Raw genomic sequence first — 19,791 nt, forward strand, 5'->3', positions numbered from 1 at the left:
TGTATTTATCTGAGGTTCCAGTCTGCAATTATGCATGGAAACACCCAGCTGGCTTTAATCATACTATCTGCAGAAGTTAAAGTGAATCATCTCAGAAATCCACACAAGCTTTATTTATTTACATCTCTAACCTTAAAGACAAGCTTCCAGGTGGGAGAGAGATATGCTGTACGTCTTTTTTTTTAATGCCATTCCAGTTTGTGCAGAACAATTACGTATTTATTTAACTAGACAGCAAAGGGAAGTCTAGTGATCTGTGATGTGGCAGATAAGGCCTTTGCCTTAACCACTTAGATGGTTCTCTGCTGCATATTTCACTTTCTTGCATCCATCAGTGCATACTGTTACATTCTACAAGCAAAGAATCTGAATGAGGAATGAAAGTCTTTTTCCTGATAGGACATTTAACCCCAAACCCTTATCTTTAAAGTGTAGCAGTGCCCTTCTGTCTGACTTCTAAAGGTCAATCTCTACCTGGTATTGAATTATTTTCTACCGCCAAGCACATTGGTCCCATCCTTGATTTGCACTGGGTATGCTCTGCTGCAGCACCTGAGAGCATGTCCAAGCCCTGGGCGCTGGATGCCCAGGCTGGCCAGTGATTGTGGCACATGAGGTTGAGGATGAGGAGTGATCATCTTCCTGGGCCTGGGCTTCCTTGGGAAGAAAAACTGGATTTGGAGGCAGACAGGGCGACATGGAGAATTCCAGCAGGTTCTGCAAACTGTCCGACAGGACATGGTTGATACCACTTTGTTTGGGCAGAGGGAGAGATTACACAGGTTTTTGCTTGGGATGGCAGCAGCCACACACAGCATCATCTGCACAGCATATGGTGTGGTCTGTCACCATTTGTATCCATTTCTGTGCAATCATCTTTTCAGGAACATGTGCAGGATTCAAAAAGAGACAGAAGAATATGCAGGTGCTTTGGATAGCCTCCAAATTAAAATGATAGGAAATGGGCAAATCAGAGTAAAGCACAACTTGCAGCCAGTCAAATAATCCCTGTGCTGAAAAGGAACTCCCCAAAACCCTGAATGCTGAATAGCTCATGCATTCTGAACGCTGGCTTGCTTTGTTTTATGCATGTCAGGTTTCCATGACTGACTTCTTTGCTTGGCTCTGTGGTCAGTACAGCCCACATAATTTCAGTACTTAGACTTCATGCATGACTTCAGAACTTCTTTGATGCAAACTGCCCATTCTTTGCTTATCAAGCCCTTCTGCCAAGACAGCATTACTAGTATTTAGGATCTCCTTTGGGAATACGTCCAGATACACTCTCAGTCATCACCTAGGGGACTCTTCAAATGTGGCAACTGATTTTGATCACTGTAGTTCACTTTCCAGCTGTTTAGACAGAGACATGAAGCCCAATGTGTAGAGGGAGAGCTCTCTCTGTTGCCTTGACACAACATCAGTCTTGGGGTAGAAGAGAATCCCCGCCTTGGAGAGGACCTGCAGCTCTCCCTGAGCTTGGTCCTGCAGCTGGGAGAAGGAGACCAGGTGCCTTCTATTTGATTTCATTTTTAAAACAGTAGTGGATTATGCAACATGCTAATTGTTGTGTAGACCTTTCTGAGGATGCCTGGGAAGACTTGGTGACAATCAGATTGATGAGGCTAAAACAGCAGCTGCTTTTTTCCTGTACAACCCAGTGGCTGTGGAGGGCCATGATGGATTGTTAACATTGGTGGTCCAGCAACTTCACTTTCAGATGACAATCAGTAAAGTACAATTTTGAGATAAAATCAGACTTTGGGCCAGATTAGGAGAAGGCGTCATTGGCATTCTGGAGTATGTATTCCAGAAGCTTCCTCGAACCCCCTTTCCTCAGGAGCCCCACATGGCTCTGACAGCCTGAAGCACTTGTTCCTGGAGACAGGAGATGGACAGACAGCACCAGTGCAGCCTTGTAACTCTTTGTACTTAACTAGAACCTGTAAAACACCTCAGTCTTCTCACTGAGGTATTTTGAAATTCAGGCCTTTTTTGTTGACATGTTTAGACACTGTGTCCATGGGAATAGCAATTATTATTTTCCAGATGGAGGTTGGACGTTGTGCATTAAGTGAGGTGGTGGGGCACATGCTGAACTTCAAGAATAAAGCAAGTACCAAATGGTACCAAATGCTCTTTGTCTGCATTCTGTCTGTTTGGTGCTCAAAGCAGTGCAAGGGTCCTGGAGAAAACAGTGATAACACGATGTGATAATACAGGTAAAGGGTATATATTGATTAATTCCTGCAAAAAGCTAAACAAATTTACTTGTTCAGCTAACTAAGGAGTGGGGACTGGTTTTGTAGGTTTCATGAGGCATTTTGTTTTGTTGTGTGGTAGAGGTGTGTGTGCATGTGTGCAGTCCTTTGGTGGTTTTAGTAGGTATAATTTCCCTTTTTGCTTGGTTAATCACAGAAAAGAAATTTTCATTTCAGGGAATCTCACAGTGAATATCTCCCTAAAGGTGGATAGTTTGTTCCACCTATTAATCCTGCATAAGCTCTGCATAACCAGTGAGGGAGTTATAGCTCCAGAAAGTTTCCAAAGCCTTTTGTTATAATACTTCCATTTTTCCAGTGAAATCTTTAGTTTCATCTGATTGTGTTTCTTAACTTAATGTATATTTCATTGAGAATCCTAAAGCAAGTAATAGGATGATATAACGCACAGAACTGATAATGCACAGAATAATTCCCAAATGCTGCTGCATGCATCTGAGCAGGGTAGGCTTGAAAGTGTGCTGCAGAATCTGCAGAATAAATGCAAATACAGGTTCCAGCTGGTGATCAGAGCAGCCACCAAACCACTGGGGACTGTGTGGTTAAGCATCTTACATGCATGCTGAAGTACCACTAAAGGCTATGTCTTCTTTGAGTTCACTGAGTTTGTGCAGTTCCTGGAGGTTCATTTTAAAGCCCAGTCTCTGGAGGTGAGAGCAATAGGTATGCAAAGGCTCACAGTGCAGTGCAAATGGCTGTACAGAGCACAGCCTGGCAATGCCATTCATCTGTGACAGCCTTTGTCATTTCCTGCAGAGCACCCCAGAACAACTTGGGAGACCAAGAACTGATTACAGCCAGGCAGTGAGAGAGATGCATGATAAGGCATAAAGTCAGCAATCTCATATGCATTCTCAGTTTCAGACAGCACCAGATAAGACTATTGGACTCCTTAGGCATCACATTCCTTTAAATCGTTGCTTGCTATAATTTGAGTTTCTTGGGCAGAATGCTTCAGGACAGCCAGTTCACTGTTCACAATGATAGGCAGGTGGCAGTAGGTCAAGAGACTTCTTTGAAAGAACCCATAAGCATTAAGGAAGCAGTTTCATATAATTTTTCAAAATATTGTAACGGCTTGTTAGGTGAAGGATATCATCATAATCTGTTGAATGCAAGTGCTTTTCTGTTTTCTTTGAATGTTTGCAGCAGCGGGTGGGTGGTGGGGTGTATGAAGCATCTTGAGTTGAGATGAATGAACCACTTTGAAAGAAGAAAGAATCTCTCCTAGGATTTTTCCTGATTTTTGAACCGAACTTCTAAGCTTGGGAAATTTTCACAAGCTGGTTAGGCACAGGCATTGAAAGGACATAATTTCTTGGGACAGATTTTTGTCCTGAGGTTTTCAGATTACACTGTAAAATCAAGTTCAGAAGATGTAAAAGTCTTTTAAGATATTTTTCAAAACAAGGCTAGAGTGTGAGCTCAAGCACTTCAGAGAGTTGTCCACCAAGAACTCTAATTTTTGAAGGAAAGGGCAAAGAACCAAAATTCCTGCATGAATCATTTGTACACAGAATCAATGTGTGTCCTCATTTTGTTTAACCTAGTAAAGTTGCTGAGAGATTTGCTTTGGTAAGGAAGCTGGGGTTGTGTGTGACTCATAAAGAGACTCTTGGCTAATCTGACTATTTGATGGCTTTGAATCGCTTAGCAAAACACATTTTGGACAACTACATTTTCAACCCGTTCTGTGTGAACCAACTCTGTTCCACAGAGCAGCTGCAATAACCTCTGACTAATTGTCTTTTCAGAAGGTTACCTGCTGAGAGCATCTGCCACGACATCCATTCTCCCAGAAATGTTTCATCTCAGAATTGCCTGATGCAGGCTGGAGAGCCCAGCATCACAGGCAAGAAGGGAGTTATCTCTTGAGACAGAACACAGAGGATAGGATTTGCCTGACCTTGTTGAATGTTCATCATCTGTCTTAAAACTCTGAGCATCCTGTCTAAACTGCTTTGGAAGGCACCCTGAAGCCTTCCTTGAGATGAGATGTGCTGTTGATCGGGACAGCACCTCTGGGAGTGAGCCAGGATCCCACGTACTCGCCGTGCCCGTGCAGGCTGTGCCAAGCTGTGCTCCAGCTGCCCCCTCCAAGCCCTTGTCTGGGCCTGGGACACTCAGTGAGCAGTGCAGCAATACATAAATAACACCAAGGAGTTTATTGCTTGTAATGTCATTCTCTTCCCTAGATCTCATGCAGGAATATTTATTCGGGAGCGTATTTATGGTGATGGTATCAACAGATATTAAAGCTCTATCCAGGAGGATTAAGAGTACCTGCTTATGGGAGCAAGTTGTCTAGAAGAAGAAAAAGAAGCCTTGAATTTATCCTTGCAGAAATAGCAATTTATATGTCAGGTGCTGTTTGTTTTAAGGACTCTGCTCTTGGAGTCTTGTGGTGATACATCAATGCCCCTGATCATTTCAACAAAAAATGTCTTGTTTCATGGTTGGGTTTTATACTTAATGACAAATATGTCCTAAAAAGTAGGTGTGAAGGGAAGACAATATTTGATTCTACGTATTTTTGGCTTTTACAGTTATTTTGCATGGATTCATTAAAGAATATCAAATGCTTGGGATTAGGATTACTATGTTGGATGCTCTAGGTATTGTGCTCACAGACCTACTTTTTCTATCAAAGGTACTCCAAAATCAAAATCTTGGTTTCTTGCTTGGCAACCAAATTAAAAAATCAAAGTAAGAAGATAATTCCTTCCTTTCCTCCTTGGTACTTTTTCACCATTTGACAATTGCATTTGACAACATTAAATTACCTTCAAGACTGTATCAGCTACTAGTTTTTAGTAATGAGGGGAAAGTCAGGCAGGTCGAACTACAGCATGATTGGTTGGGAATCAAAACAAAATTGGCAGCTTTATCGAAAAGCATCCACATGTCTGTATTCTCTCGGCTGCTGGGTGTTGCATTGAGTCCCTGATTAATGTGCCATGGTTTAACACAGGCTGCCGGGCTGTGGCACTGTCTGCAGCCCTGAGGCTTGACCTGCAGCCTGTGCTGGGATGAGAGGAGGGCTCGGGGGTGGAAGGAGCGGGCTGGGGCGGTGCTTTGCCACCCACTGGCTGCTGGCTCCAGCTGGCTCCGCACAGGCAATTGTTTGAGGTAACCTCGGATCTCTGGCATTGTTGACTCTGGTTATCAGCGACCTGTTACGTAAGGAGGATGTGCAGCAGTAGCTGCCTTTACCTGCAGGTTAAAAGAACCAGAACTGCTGTTCTTCACCCAGAACAGGAATGGGATGGCTTTGTGATAGAGTCAAACCAAATGCAGGTACAACTTCATTAGTAAAGTACGGGGGTAAGTGGTTCGTGTCCCTGCCAAGGCTGCCCCATGGCAGCACTTCCCAGCCCCTGCCAATTCTCCTTCCACCATGGTCACTGGCTGGGATCAGCAGCTCCCCAAGAAGGAACTTTCTTTTTACATGAACTGCCATGAGCCTTACAGAGACACCTCCTTCTCCCACACCTCAGTGTTAATAATTATTCAATGCACAATAAAGAGAAGGGTAAATCTATGAGTGGGCTGCCAGGCATTTTCTTTTGTCAGTGTCCAAAACTCTTCAATGGTAATGGCATCTGCTGGGGGCCCCAGACTGGACACACACACCATCTGGAGTACTGTGTCCAGCTGTGGAGTCCCCAGTACAAGAAGCACATGGACCTGTTGGAATGAGTTCAGAGGAGTCCAGAATCACTAAATTGATCATGGGGCTGAAACACCTTCCTATGAAGACAGGCTGGGCTGGGGCTGTTCAGCCTGGCAAAGAAGAGGCTCCAGGGAGACCTTATAGCACCTTCCATTACCTTAAAGGGGGCTACAGTGAAGCTAGAGGGGGGCTTTCCACAATGGTGTGACAGGATAAGGAGCCTTAAACTGAAAAGAGCAGGTTTAGATAAGGTTTTAGGAAGATGTTCTGTACTGTGAGGGGGGTGAGGCCCTGGCACAGGTTGCCCAGAAAAGCTGTGGATGCCCCATCCCTGGCAGTGTCCAAGGCCAGGCTGCATGGGGCTCTGAGTAACCTGGTCTAGTGGAAGGCTCCCTGCCCATGGCAGGGGAGTTGGAGCTAGGTGATCTTCAAGGTCCCTCCCAAACCCAATAATTGGACAGGTATATGAACTCTAATTAGTTAATAGCAAGATGCAACAAGTCTGCAGTAATGTACAGCATATTAAAATGTCTCAAGTCACTTGAGACACATGAAGTGAAATACCTATGTCCTTTCTAACACAGAAAAAATATTTTTAAATGAAATGAAATGAAGCTGAATGCAGTTTTTCACAGACTCCAAGGAATAGGTGGTAGAAGGATGTTTGGAAATAGACATTTTTCATTATAATCCTGTGTTTGAAATGTGCTGACTTTAGAAATTTAGTATAAAATTAGTTCCAGGAGAGTAAACCTAGCAAAGATAATAGATGCTTGTTTTCTTTATCAGAATCCCTCAATTATGGAAATGTGGCAAATAGGTAATACTCTAGGTTGAGTTGAATTAACATGTGTTCAAAATGAATCTAAAATATGTCCCTTTCTCAGACAAAAATCACGCAGCACAGATCCTCAAAAACTGAAATACATCTCTGGCTTTGAAATGATAGTTGTTTTTCTGCATCAGCTTCTTGAAAATGTCACATGAGATTAGATCTGTTCACTGTTGTATCGGTAAGCATATACACCCCCTGCAAAGGGCTGTCTTTGTTTTCAGAGCTTACTGTCTCAGGCTGGGTTTTCAAAGGCAACTGCTCATTTGTGATACCTTTTATAAAGATCTTTACTTTCTGTAAACCCTGGGTATGAACTGTTACAAAACCAGGGTCCTTAGAGGAGCCTCCAGCTGGGCATGAAAAATGATGCAGGTAACGAGGAAGAATAAGTGCTTCTAAAAAACTCTGTCCTCTAAAGACAAAGTGAGAAGAAACAGGCTGGATGACCATTAAAGCCTGAGTTTGCTTGCTCTAAGTGCAGAGCTTGACAGAGTTCCTCCTGTCTGCTTGCTCAGTGTTGTCAGTTGTATGCAGACCCTCTGCATGGCTCTAAGTGGTTGTGCTCCCTCTGTGGTGTGGATGGAGCTCAGGTTGGCATCAGTTGCATTTCTCCTCATTCATGGGTTTCTGTCTGAAGGGCCAGCTGGCTCATTTCAAACTTAAGTACAAGGACAAGCTAATGACTGAGACAATGGGGATGATTGGGGAATTTCAGCATGAGTGCAGTCCTGAGGCCTGACCTGATATAATTAGCCAGTTTGCTCATTTTATTTTAGTCCTCCAGCTCTGTGGCTAAGCAAGGTATTTTCCATTGCTTGGGAGAGCTTTTGAAATTTTCCTTTCTTTACAGCAGATGAGCTCAAAGAAAGAGAGACAGGTCTTTGTGACAGAGGCTTGTCTCTACTGATGCTACACAGATAGGAGACACCCTCTAATTCACCTGAAATCAAATACTTTTGAGATTAAGTACCTGTTTGCTGCTCTCCAATTTTAAAACCTCCCCCTAGATTTGCCCTTTGTCTTCAAAACTGCTTATGTCACCATTGCTTTCATTTCTGTCTTGGGAGATGCAGTCAGTTATCTGTCTAGACCAGCTGAAGGCTCAGAACCTTCCTGTATGTTCTTCCATGGTGTGAAACCAGTTGCTGGGTTGAAAATGTGCATCTTTCTGGGGCCACTGCTGATGGGAGCATCTCATGTAGTAGATGACAGTAGGTGGTGTTGGGAACATTGCCCTAGAGAGCCTTGAGGATAAAAGCAAAGGAGCTGTAAAAACAGTAATCGAGAGTAGCATTGTAATCAGGTAAATATGCCCACATAGGGAGGGAAATAATTAAGGAAACTGGTTTTTACTGTGTCTCTATTTCATAGGGCATATTTACACTCAGGGGTTGAGTGCTCATGGCAGGGAGTGGGTGGTTTTTTTAGTCTTGTGCAATACCTACTGATTTATCATCCCATCCTTTCTCTGCTCAATCAGACCTTCATGTCCATTGCTACAAGAGCTTGGGGTTGGTAGAAGCAAATATGGGCAAAGTAACAGCTTGGCAGAGCCACTCAGCACACACCCCACAGAGAAGAGCCTACCAGGAATAATTTTGAAGGAGTGAGAAGCAGGAATCCACTGCCAGCCTGAGTTTCAGCTGATGTGAATGCTGCCTTGGCAGCATCAGTATCCTGTTAGTTTCACAGTTAGGAATCTGGCCCCAAAACCCCAACAATGCAGCTCTTCCCACTCATACAGATACATGCATTCATGAACTAAGCAGGATGTCAGCTGGAAAGGGTGCAAAGCCCATCCTGATGAGTCCCATCCCAGCACTGCCGTGGTCAGAGATGGGTGAGGGCTGGGTGATAAACAAAGCTGCATCCCAAAACATTTTAGTGGTGGCCTTGGTAGTGCTGGGTTAACACTTCGACTCAATGATCATAAAGGTCTTTTCCAACCTAAATGATTCTATGATTCCATGAAATAATTTGGTGAGCTTGTCTCTGCATGGCTCCTCAGCCCCAGAAGCTTGAGCCTGGGATGGGTTTACAAGCATTTATGTGCTACACACCGAATTAACAACTAAATGTGCTTCAGCGTGAGCAGTTCTGCACAAGCACTCACCTTCTGCCAGAAAGGCAGAGCAAGGAGCACAGATCCCCTTCGGAAAATGTACAAGCTTAGAAATATTTAGGTTGGAAGAGGCTTCAGGAGATGGTTCCAGTAAGCTATGCTCAAAGCAGGGCCACATCAGGTTGTGTGGGGACTCTGGTTGAGCTGCAGATATCTGTGTAGGTGGAGGTCCCACAGCCTGGTCAGGAACTTGGTCAAAAAGGTAACCACCCTCACTTGGAAGATTTTTTTTTCCTTGCATCTAACTGGAATATCTCTTGTTGCTCCTTGTGTCCATTGCCTCTTGTCCTTTTGCTGTGCTTCTCAAAGAAAAGTTTGAGTGAAGGGGAGGAGAAGTTACAAGTAACCTCCCCGTTCCCTTCCTTGATGGTGTGATGGCACCTCTGCAAGGGCTTTCAAGCACAGCACAGCAGCCCCCAGCACTGAGTGTGCTGTACTGCTTAGCAGGGGAAAGAGAAACTCTGCAACCTCCTCATCTTATGGGGTCTGAAGGGGGGAAGGATATGGGTGAGCTGTTTTCACATCTGTGCACCAATGGCCAGCTCTTACCATCTTAGCCAGCAGAAAGGGTGCAGGAACATCAAATACTACTTGGGCAGCTGGCAGAGCCTTTCCAGCTTTTGGCTATCAAGCCCTCAGCAGTTAATGCAAATCCAACCAAACAGAAGAGCCCTGCTCTCTGGGACTCAGACTACAGGAAGAATAAGCAGTGCTTTCAATGAGACAATAAAATTCAAGTAGGATCTGTTAAATCACGCAAATGATTGCTGGTCTGCACTTTATATTTTATCTAAGGAATGGATTAAGAGTTTTTTGGTTGGTGAGTAAAGTTGATTAAAAAAATTCTAGGGTCACAATATATATTCTACGAGTACATTTACTAAGCTCAAACCTGACTTTTTTCATTTTAGTTGAAATGCATTATAATTTCTTTGCTCTGTTCTATACTCACAGTCTGGTTTTGGATTTCTATTTTGTTTCTCACAGCCCCAGCAGAGAGCTCTCCATAAACATTTCCAGCCTCTAAAGCTGCTGTCCTGCCACTTGATATGAAAGTGAACTTTCCTTCATGAAAAAACCACAGTAAATGGCGCTGCCAGAAGATGACCATGGAGGATTGAAGACAAACTTGAAGTAAAATCAGCCCACTCAGCTGATACATTCTGGGGAAACCTGGTTTGCTGTGGAGTAAATATGTGGTGCAAAATATCCAAAATATCTAATTTGTTGAAAATGGTCATTGACAGACCTTTAGCTGGAAAATTTCTTCCAGTCTTCATCACTGTGCATAACTTTTGAGTTCCCTTTAGGGGACTGTCTATGCCCTTCACTAGAAGTCCTGTTTTAGCATGGCAACTACTGGATTCTTTTATTATGTATGCAGATGGCATGATGTTTTAGGAAAAATTACAACAATTCTCCAATCTCAGTGGATATGTTCACAATATTACACCCTGATAGGAATGTAAATGTCTTGTATGTGTTAGTTTTGCAGTCTAATGGTATTCTGTTAAACAATATCAGCACTTCATATGTGCTTTTCTCACAGAACTAGCACAGTCCATATATATATAATGGTCCTTTTTTAAAATACTGAGGATATGTTTCAGTGTTTGTGCTGAGACTGCATCCAAACTGAAGCCCAGTACTTGCATCCCTTCACTGATTCACAGTAGGTTGTGTAGATAGATTTGCACGTGGCAGAGATGTGACTTCTTTTATCAAGACTTAGAGAAGAGCTGTCACAGAGGTAGCCAAGAACAGGGTACTTTGAATGAGCTGTAGGATACTGTGTCTGCTCTCCCTCTCAGCCACCAAATATCAAAGGGTCCTGTTGTTGTTGGTGTGCCAGTGTGTTTTCTAACTCAGCGAGGGAGAGGCAAAGGAGAGAGCCTTTCTCAGACATGTATGTGACCCTGGCTTTGGTCTGCAATAAAACCAGAATAAACTGGAAGAATTCAGGTTCTTTATGCTGGCCACCACTTATGTTTTGGGCAGGGCTGGGAAATTGTAGTCCAAACCAAACTCTCTAAAAAGGTAAAGTGTAAGACTATCCTTCTATGGAACAAGACACTCCCTTTGGAGAGGGCAGATTTCTTCATTAACTTTTTCCACTTTCTACTCAAAACAGTATTTTGGTAGGAACTGGGAATAAGCAAATGGTTCCAATAAGCCTTTCAATATACTGTAGCAGGCTCATGACTGTTGCATTCAATCTGAACGTTGTTCTTTGTTCAGTCTCTGAATGGCTGACCTCATCACTGGTTGTATCACAGCTGGCTGTGGTGCTGTTTCTTCCATGGGGACTCAGTGGAATTAATGTCTGTCCCTTACATCAGGACCTTCTCAGCACACTCTTTATAATGAACTGATGTCATCAACATACTGAGGGGGCTTACCTCTTTGTTCCTTCTTTCTTTAAAATCAAAGGTAGCTTTCTTGTGTACTTAGACTGTCACTCTCTCCAGCCTGACAGAGTAGAGTCGCTGTTAGCATTTATTCCAAACTCTGCCTGAGACAATGCTGTGTGAAGATGCAGTGATGGAGAGAATGTGCAGTTAGAGTAAGTCACAGGCACCTTTCTGGAGGAAGCTCCTGTGTTATAATTCTTAAAAATTATTGTGCAGTTCATTGCTAGAGAATGGAAGTTCAACCACTGAGGGTGCCTGTACAACAAACAGATAATTATCTTCAGGGTTTAATTTTTTTTTTAGATGGTTATGGGCTTAGATTTCAGCTCTCCACCCATCTCAGATTTAGCATAGCGGATACTTCTATGGTACTCAGTGCAAAAGCAAAATATTTTTACTGGTGACAAAGATTTTCAGAAGTTGCTAGTGATTTTTAATGGTTTGGGTCTTTCCATGGATTCTCAAATGGAGCTCCCAAGAATTACAGAGTAGTAAGCTTCAAACATTCTCTTTCTGAAAATCCTGGTCCCTAATTTCAAATTAATTGGTGTAAAAATTCTCCTTAAAACATAAGGATCTTTGCCAGTTGCAACATTTGCACTTTTTAGAGCTTTTCATAGGGTTGCAGGTTGGAATCTGATACCAATAGAGCCAGCCATGTGCATGGCACAGGTCCACTATAAGCTTCAGCAAATTTTACAGCTCTTTCTGCTACAGGTTTTAAAAACGCACTCTGACAACTGACATCAATTTCATGTTGGTAAAGCAATTAAAAACAAAATACTTTGATTGATATGTTAAATTAAAAAGAGAATGCTATACTTCTACAGTAGGAGTTCTCTTATTTTACTACCCAGTGAAAAAATCCAGAATAATTTGAATGATAAAAGAAGAGTTTATCAGAGAATGGTATCTTTAAAGGGTGTGTAAGAAGAAGTTGCGTTAGGCGGAGAGCCACTAGAAGCTTTTTTTGTATCAATGTTAGTTTTGAACATCTTCCAGTGTATGGGCATGAATTTAGATGTGTGCACTTATCCTGTTAAAACAGTTTGTTTTAAAAGCTTCCCAGGATTTTAGCTATGGTGACCTAGAAAAGCAGTGTTATAGGCCCTGAGAAATGTGAAAATCAAGTCCAGACCCTTGAGTAGCCAGACTCGGAGAGACGTCTGCTGTAGGTGCCTATGGGACAAACCTCCCCTGCAGCTGGTGTAGGCTCCATCCTGCAGCCAGCCTATGCATGTGGATAACTGCAAGCATAGCTCCCCCGAGCCCCGTGACACTTCTCACGTGTGTAACTGTCTGCCAGAGCCATAAGGAAATAACTGTACTTTTTGGCTTGTATTTAACTATTCATTGTGTTTGGATTTTTTTAATCACTGTTATTCTCCCAAAGTAGGCCATGCTTCCTCAGGGATATTTATGAAATTGTTCTACATCTCCTGAACAACTATCTGGATCCCAGCGTATTCTTCTGAAAACTTTTTAATATAAATAAACATGTGGGAGAGGTTTTTGTTCTTGTGAATGGGGGCAGGTACTGTGTTCTCGGAAAGGCCGTTGAGTGCAGACAATCAAGTCTATTGCATTTTTTATGCTGAACACCTTATTAATACCAGACATATCCGCTTTTGCCTGGGTCGCAGGAACAGTTCAGGGGAAAGAATGCTTTATCTCTAGTCAATAAATCATTTATGTGAGAGTGCCAAAGACCAAGTCAACATGAAAGGGAGCAAATAAGTTATTCCGGCAAAGGAAGTGAATTTAAATATGCTCAGAGCCATTAGTTGGCTGCAAAAGAGTGGAAGACTAATGCTATTTTCATAAAGCAGCCATTATCAGCCTGTGGAGATAGATCAATTCATAAAGGCCGTGCTGCTGTTACATTGATCACCAGTTATTATCTCTGAGGCAAGGCAGGGCTGTGACCAGGACCCTGGTCCTGTGCAGACCTGCAGCCTTCCTCCCAGCCTGGAGCCTCCCCCTGCTGCCAAGCTTACCTGGTTTCTCTGTGCCCAGGTTGAGCATCAAACCCCTCCAGGAATCCCTGTCAGAACTCAGCCATTCCGAGTGCTTCCCACTGTTACACAGCCTCCACCAGAAACCTGAAGGAGTTGCTCACCCCAGGGAACAAGCTGAAGCTGAGATCATCCTCTGCCCTGTCAGGGAAGGGCAGCCTTCCGGGAGGGGAGTTTGAAAAAGCTCCATGAGCTCTTTAGATTTGCTTGTCCAGATGCATGGCAGTGCTGTACCAGTGAGTCCACCCCTCCCTGTCTCTTCCTTAGGGTAAGTGTAGTCACTCAACTGCTGCTGCAATGTCATTGAGGAAATAAAACCATTTAAAATTATAAAAATTCTGGGTTTACCCTGAATTTTCAAAAGACCCCATGCCAGATCCTGGCAGACCTCCACTGGCACTACTCCATTGCAGGCTCCAGAGATGTGTTGATTAGTGCAGCCAAGGAGCCAGCATCAAGGTGGCATTTTTTTGTGATCACTAAAATGAACCTCCCTCCACCTGCCACAAAGCCAAAAGATCTGCGTTATTCAAAATAAAACAAAGTAAAACCCTGCATCTTTCACATTGGTCCCCTTTAACAGTTACCATCTCTGCCATCAGAGTCTCCTTGAACAGTTCTGCTGCAGGACTGCAATTAACCCTGGTATGTCAATAAGATCTTAATTTAAAAAGAGAAGGTCCTTTGGTATAATTAAAATTGATGGGTGAGGGGAAAATATGACCAGCATTACCTGCAACCTCTCATAGTAAAATTCAGGAAAGTAATATGGAGTGCAAAAAAACCCAACATAATGTATGGGTGATTAGGCAGGCTCATGAGGATAAATCAGCAAGTAAGGAAAGTAGATGCTTAATGAAGGAAGCCAAAAATGTATGGGAAGTCAGCAGCAAATAGGTTAGGGCTGGTTACACCAAAGAGTTTACATATATCCTAATAAATACTGCCATAGCAAAGCTAAGTGTGATGTTAGACAGGCCCAGCACAGAGATTGCTCACACTACATTGGAAAACCAACAAACAGTCTTGTTTTGTATTTGAAAGCAGTGGAAGGAGAGAGTCAGATTACACATTAAAATGTAATTCCTCCTACTTCATCAGTAATTACAGGTAATATTAAGCAGTAACTATCCAAACATAACTTTAAATTTGTAGAACCATTAACTGAATCCAAAAGTGAAGGAAAATTTGCCTAGGACTCCTCAGAACCAGAAAGCATAAAGGAAGCTTCAAATGACACCAGACCCACAATAATTCAAAAGAATTAGTGGTTTGATACAGAAAACTTTTGAGTCATTAGCTTCCTATCAGTCTTAGGCAAAATCGTGGAAAAGTTGATATGGCATAATCATTAGAGCAATTAAAAATTGATTAAATCCTCCATATTATTTTTATAGAACTGTATTATGCCAAATAAACTTGCTATTATTTTTGTGGCATCAAAGGATTGTTGAGAAAAGAAGCTCTGCTGGCATACTATACTTAGCCTCCTATAGAGCATTTGATTCTGATAAAGAACAAAATAGCACAATGCAAAATCAATATCACCCATATTTAATGGATTAAAAATGGATTACAGGCTGATCACAAAAAATGGCTGTAAATATGAATTATCCTCACTGAGATTATTTCTGATGAGCTCCTCCCAAGGTTTGCTCTATTTTCAATATACCCCCCAGAGAAAGAGAAAATTACTGTTGCCAACAGCCAGAGATGACAAAAACAGGGGCACAGTAAATAATTATCTGAATAGGTCAGTAGTGGAGAAAAACCTGGAGGACAGAAAAGTTTAAAATCCAGGAGAGATGGCAGCAAGTCCAACTTAGTAGCATGGGGAGTATGTCTGCAATAATACAGTGGCTGTGAAGATGTCATAAATTATCTGTTCAGCATCAGCCCCAGAGATGCTCTTGCCAGCTGGGATGTAGGACCTGGCCATAGTGATGCCATTCCAGTTTGTTTGATCACTGTCAGTCTTTCAAAACAGGTATCAACAACTTGGGAAGATTATTTTCAATAGTTGCCAGTGTCATTCAAGGGCAGGAAAACAGGTCTTATTAAAGTGTCAAACTAATGAAGCTCAAGCTATTAATTTATCAGAGGTAATTTGAAGAGGTGACTTGATCTCCATCTGCAATCACAATCTTCTGCCTGGGCAGGGAAGTACTGTCTGAAGGCAGGTAGCTCTTCTGTTTAGAGGAAAAGGGAATGATGTGCTCTGCTGGTTGGAAACTGATTTCAGGCTAGAAATTAAGTGCAAATACTCAACAGGGAGGATGATTACCAATGGAGACAACTTACTCAGTTACCTGGTATGTTCTCCATCACATAAAGTCTTTAAATGTATGCAGAGTATTTTTCTAAGTCAATAAGCTCTACCTCAAATCCAGGCTCGGTGCAGCAATTACTGGATGAAGTTATTAGGCATGTGTTATGCAAGGATTAGACTAGATCATCAGATGTAAACTTCTGAATTAAAAATATCCTGAAGTTTCCAATATTACAGGAAGGCAGGGCAATCTATATCCTTTCTTTTTTTTCCTCTCCCCCACCAAATGGTATTAATTTAAACGGCTTCTGTGGAAGGCTGTGCATTTGGTATGAGCATCACTAGGTCTGCTCACAGTTGTAAGGTTCTGCTGCACATAATTAAAGGAAGAGAACTGGACAAGAAAGGACAACAAAACCCATGGACACACCAAGAGTCTGTAGCCTTTCACTGATGGCAGCCTGGGACAAAATGCTGCATGCAAATGATGGGGCCATGTGGATGTGTAGTCCAAGCAAGGCGTAACAGCTGTGGGTTTGCCTCTGAAGGAGGTAGCATCTTGCTGGCAAGAAACAGATTTGCGTGTCTGCAACAGCTGGCAGAGAAGCTGCGGTGCTGATGGAGAGGGCGATTGTATGGCTGTGCAGCTGAGCACAGTACACAGGTTCCTTGCTTCAAAGACAGCAAACTTCTGCTCTCATGAGGAGCCCCATTGGAGCTGGTTAATAAAGCCCTGGAAGTGAAATTACATCAGTGGGATTACCCAGAGAAATGACAGCTGCTCCCAGCAGTGGGTTTTTGCCAGACTGGGTCCTGTTACCGTTGGCTGGTTTGAATGTTGTACTTCAGAAATAAGCAAAGGAGTACTTGGTGTCTGATTCAGATCCTACAAAGCACTGTAATGTGCACAAGGCATGTGTGAACCACTGGAGTCATCTTCCCTGTGCTCCATCAACTGTGGGGAAGACACAAACTGGGATGTACAGTCTAAAGAGTAAACAGTTCACACAAACAAGGGAAACTCTAAAAGCAATACTTACTGCAGATTGGTATTAGACACCTTGCAGCTCTGGAGGAGAGTGTTCTGTGACAGGCATGGCTGGGACCAGCTGGGCAGGGGCGAAGCTGGAGTGGCACACGACTAACATTTGCTTCTGCCAGCATTATCACAGCTCAGGCTCAGACCAGGCTCAGTCTAAGAAGGAAATGAAAAGCTCCTTTCTGGTAATAATTCCAAATATATTTAAATAGTTTCTCAGAAAAAAAAATGTGTGTAGTTGTTACACCTCTAATCACATTCCTTCTATTAAGCATTTGCCTTGAATTTATGTATTTAATATTGTGAGTCACCAAATTAAATAGCAAAACATGGGGGTTTTTTTATAGCAGAGAGATTGGTATTGCAGCAAAACTGCATGTAAGCAATAAGAAGCTGTGCAGGGAAGAAAAAAAACCTCAGACTGTCCCATCAGTTGCTATGGGGACTTCCTAGGTTGGTTGGGTTTTTTTCAATATTGAGAGGGCAGCTTTACATCTAGGCAGAAGTTTTCCTTACTGAGCCAGACTTTGGTCTAAGAGCAGATGGATAAAGAAATGTTTGGAGTCCTTTTAGCACTTGGTCTGCTTGCCTTGTATGTAAGAGGCTCCTTCTCTGCACTTCTGAGAAAGGTGGAAAGGAGATTAGGTGACAGTAGAAAAAGCACAGAGGGACAGGAGCTTGCAGCCTATGCAAAGCATCTCAGCATGAGGCTGGCATCTCATCCTTCTCCCCTGAATCCAACACCACTCACCAAGGGGAAGAATGGAGCCATGCTGGGCTAACCCACAGGCAGAGAGCAGTGTTCTGTCTGTGCTGAGTAGCTCCTGCAGCCACGGCAGGAGACATTTCCTGGCAGGACTGGACAATCCCCTGGTGATGGGAATGACCAGCATTTCCCCAGAGGGGATGTATCCTCTGAGGAGAAGACTCCTTTGCTTTGCACTAAGCTGCAGGGATGCTTGGCAAGGCTAAGATGTGTATTTTTAAATTTCTCACAGATATTGCAGAATCTGAAGGTGGCAGGGCAGTACTTTGGGACATGCTGGGCTTTGCATTCAGTTTCCTGTAGAGGCTGCAACTACCTGGACCTGCCTCGAAATGATTGTTTCTTTTTCACTGTCTGGGTAAGATGGGAGCAATGCCTGCCTGGCTCTGCACACCATGAACTGGCAAAGGGGGCTCTGCCTTTGGGGTCCTCTGCTTTGGGGAGTTGAATTTCAGGTTGTTTGGACATGACCTTGAGGAAAGCAGGCAGCTGGAATTGCAGTTGCACCTGAGTTGTCTCCAAAGGCTGCTTCCCAAAAAGGAGCCCATGGACAGAACCAGATACCAGGCTGTGCTGGTGCATCCACACTGGCTGCTGATGATGGACAGAGCTGCAGGCAGTGAGAGGGAGGCTGGGATCAAGGTCCTGGGAGATCTGGTCACCTGATGTAGGACAGCTGGAGGCAGAAAGGCTGACTGCAAGCCCTTGGCCACGGTCAGAACAGTCACTTGAAGCCAGCAAGTCGTGTCTGGTCCTGCTGCCTTTGGACTCAGTTCTGGTTTAGATTCACTAAGGAAATACTCTAAGCCAGTGATCTCCTTTTAATGTTAACTTGGTTGATAATCTAGGAAGATGCCAGCACTCTAATGCTTCTAAAGTGACACACTGTTATTCCCAGTACATCTATGGCTGAACTTTTTAATGATGGAGCCGAATGAGGTGGCATGAGACAAAAGTGTGCCTTTTTGTTTGATGTACACTGCGTTTCCCCAGGCATCCAAGGTGTTCAGCTGCACAGCAGTGTTTTTTCCCAAAACAAAACTTATCATGCAAACTTAATTTTTAGTATACAAAGTGGCCATCACTTAATTCCAACTTACAGCTTTTATATTCAGTCTTTACTTCCTTCTGTTTTCAAAAATCAACAAAAATAAAGCCCGGGCGGGAGGGAGGAGTTCTTTTAAAAATAAAATTAAAACCAATATCAAGTTTTTGGTATCTTTGGGCATGATCTCTGGAAGCTTTGGGTATCTGCTTTATCATTTTGTATATTTGACAATTTTGTACTCTGCATTGTTTGACTTCATTTGTGCATGGCAATGTATTAAAACATGGAATTTTTATTATACAGTAAAAGTATTTTTTTTTTTATTTAAATAAGATCAAGCTTGATCATGAACAGGAGGGGAAAAAACCCCAGAGTTTTCTCTAGCAACAACTCTCACCTGACAGTCTGAGCATTCTCATTCAGGTTGTTTCCAACACCTGAAGGTGGGCAGAGCTTTTTGCCCACCCTCAAGTCTCCTTCCCCAGTGGCAGTCCCTGGGTCTGTGCAGTGAGTTGCTGCACGGGTGCAGGGGTTGCCTGAATGCAGCACAGCACAGCTGTTACCTGAGCAAAGGGCTCTGCTCTGCTGGGCAGGGTTTGGGTGTGAATCCAGACCAGCTCTTCTGAATTTGCTTTAGTGCAGTGCAACAGTGAGCAGACGCTGCACACAGTGAGGAAGAATTCTCTTTTCACTGCCCTTATTTCTCAAGACTTGGGGGATGCCCTTGTCAGCAGTGAAGCATCCTCTAAGGGGACCAAACCACAAAAGAAGCAGGTACTAGACTGTTTATGCTGCGAGGCATTTCACTTCCATCCCACCCGCCCCATTTATTCTCAGTATTTATGGCATGCAAGCAATTTAAAAGTCAATGGATTAGGTAGCTTTCACAAAAATGCTGAAATGATGGAATTCCAGCATGATATTATGCTCTTCCATATATGTGGATTTTTCTTTTCAGCCGTAATTCTGAATATTCTCACATTTGTAAGGCAGAGACTGATGACATGTTTTGGTCAAACACAAAACACTGTATTAATACAAAATAGTAGAACAAAATTATATAGTGTAAGCTATAACTGACAAAGACAAGATAATTTGTCATCCAAAAAAAAATCATAAATTATGTTTTTTATTTTAGCATCTCATGATGGGACTGCAATTTACTAAATTCTGTTTATATCTTTAAAAAGCTTTTTACTCCATAAACCTTGTCAGCGAGAAGACTGTGTTAGCAGGGAAAGCTCTGTGCATGTTACTTCTTGGGCTGAGGGAAATTAGAAGAAAGAGAAAGTTGCTATGCCATATACCCTTTTCACCATCAGGGTCTCCCT

General features: G+C 42.9%; 1 protein-coding gene across 1 annotated transcript in view; it reads left to right on the forward strand.

The window, feature by feature from the left end:
• Nucleotides 1–18,662, forward strand: part of SAMD12 (sterile alpha motif domain containing 12) — a 176,315-nt gene extending 157,653 nt beyond the window's left edge. The window contains exon 5 of the mRNA XM_084215060.1: nt 9,900–18,662. Within this exon, the coding sequence (XP_084071186.1) occupies nt 9,900–9,922 (23 nt within the window). The 3' untranslated portion in view covers nt 9,923–18,662. The remainder of the gene's footprint in view (nt 1–9,899) is intronic.
• The last annotated feature ends 1,129 nt before the right edge of the window (nt 18,663–19,791 follow it).

Source organism: Fringilla coelebs (assembly GCF_963513975.1).
Source record: "Fringilla coelebs genome assembly, chromosome: 1".
In the NCBI taxonomy this organism is placed as follows: Eukaryota; Metazoa; Chordata; class Aves; order Passeriformes; family Fringillidae; genus Fringilla; species Fringilla coelebs.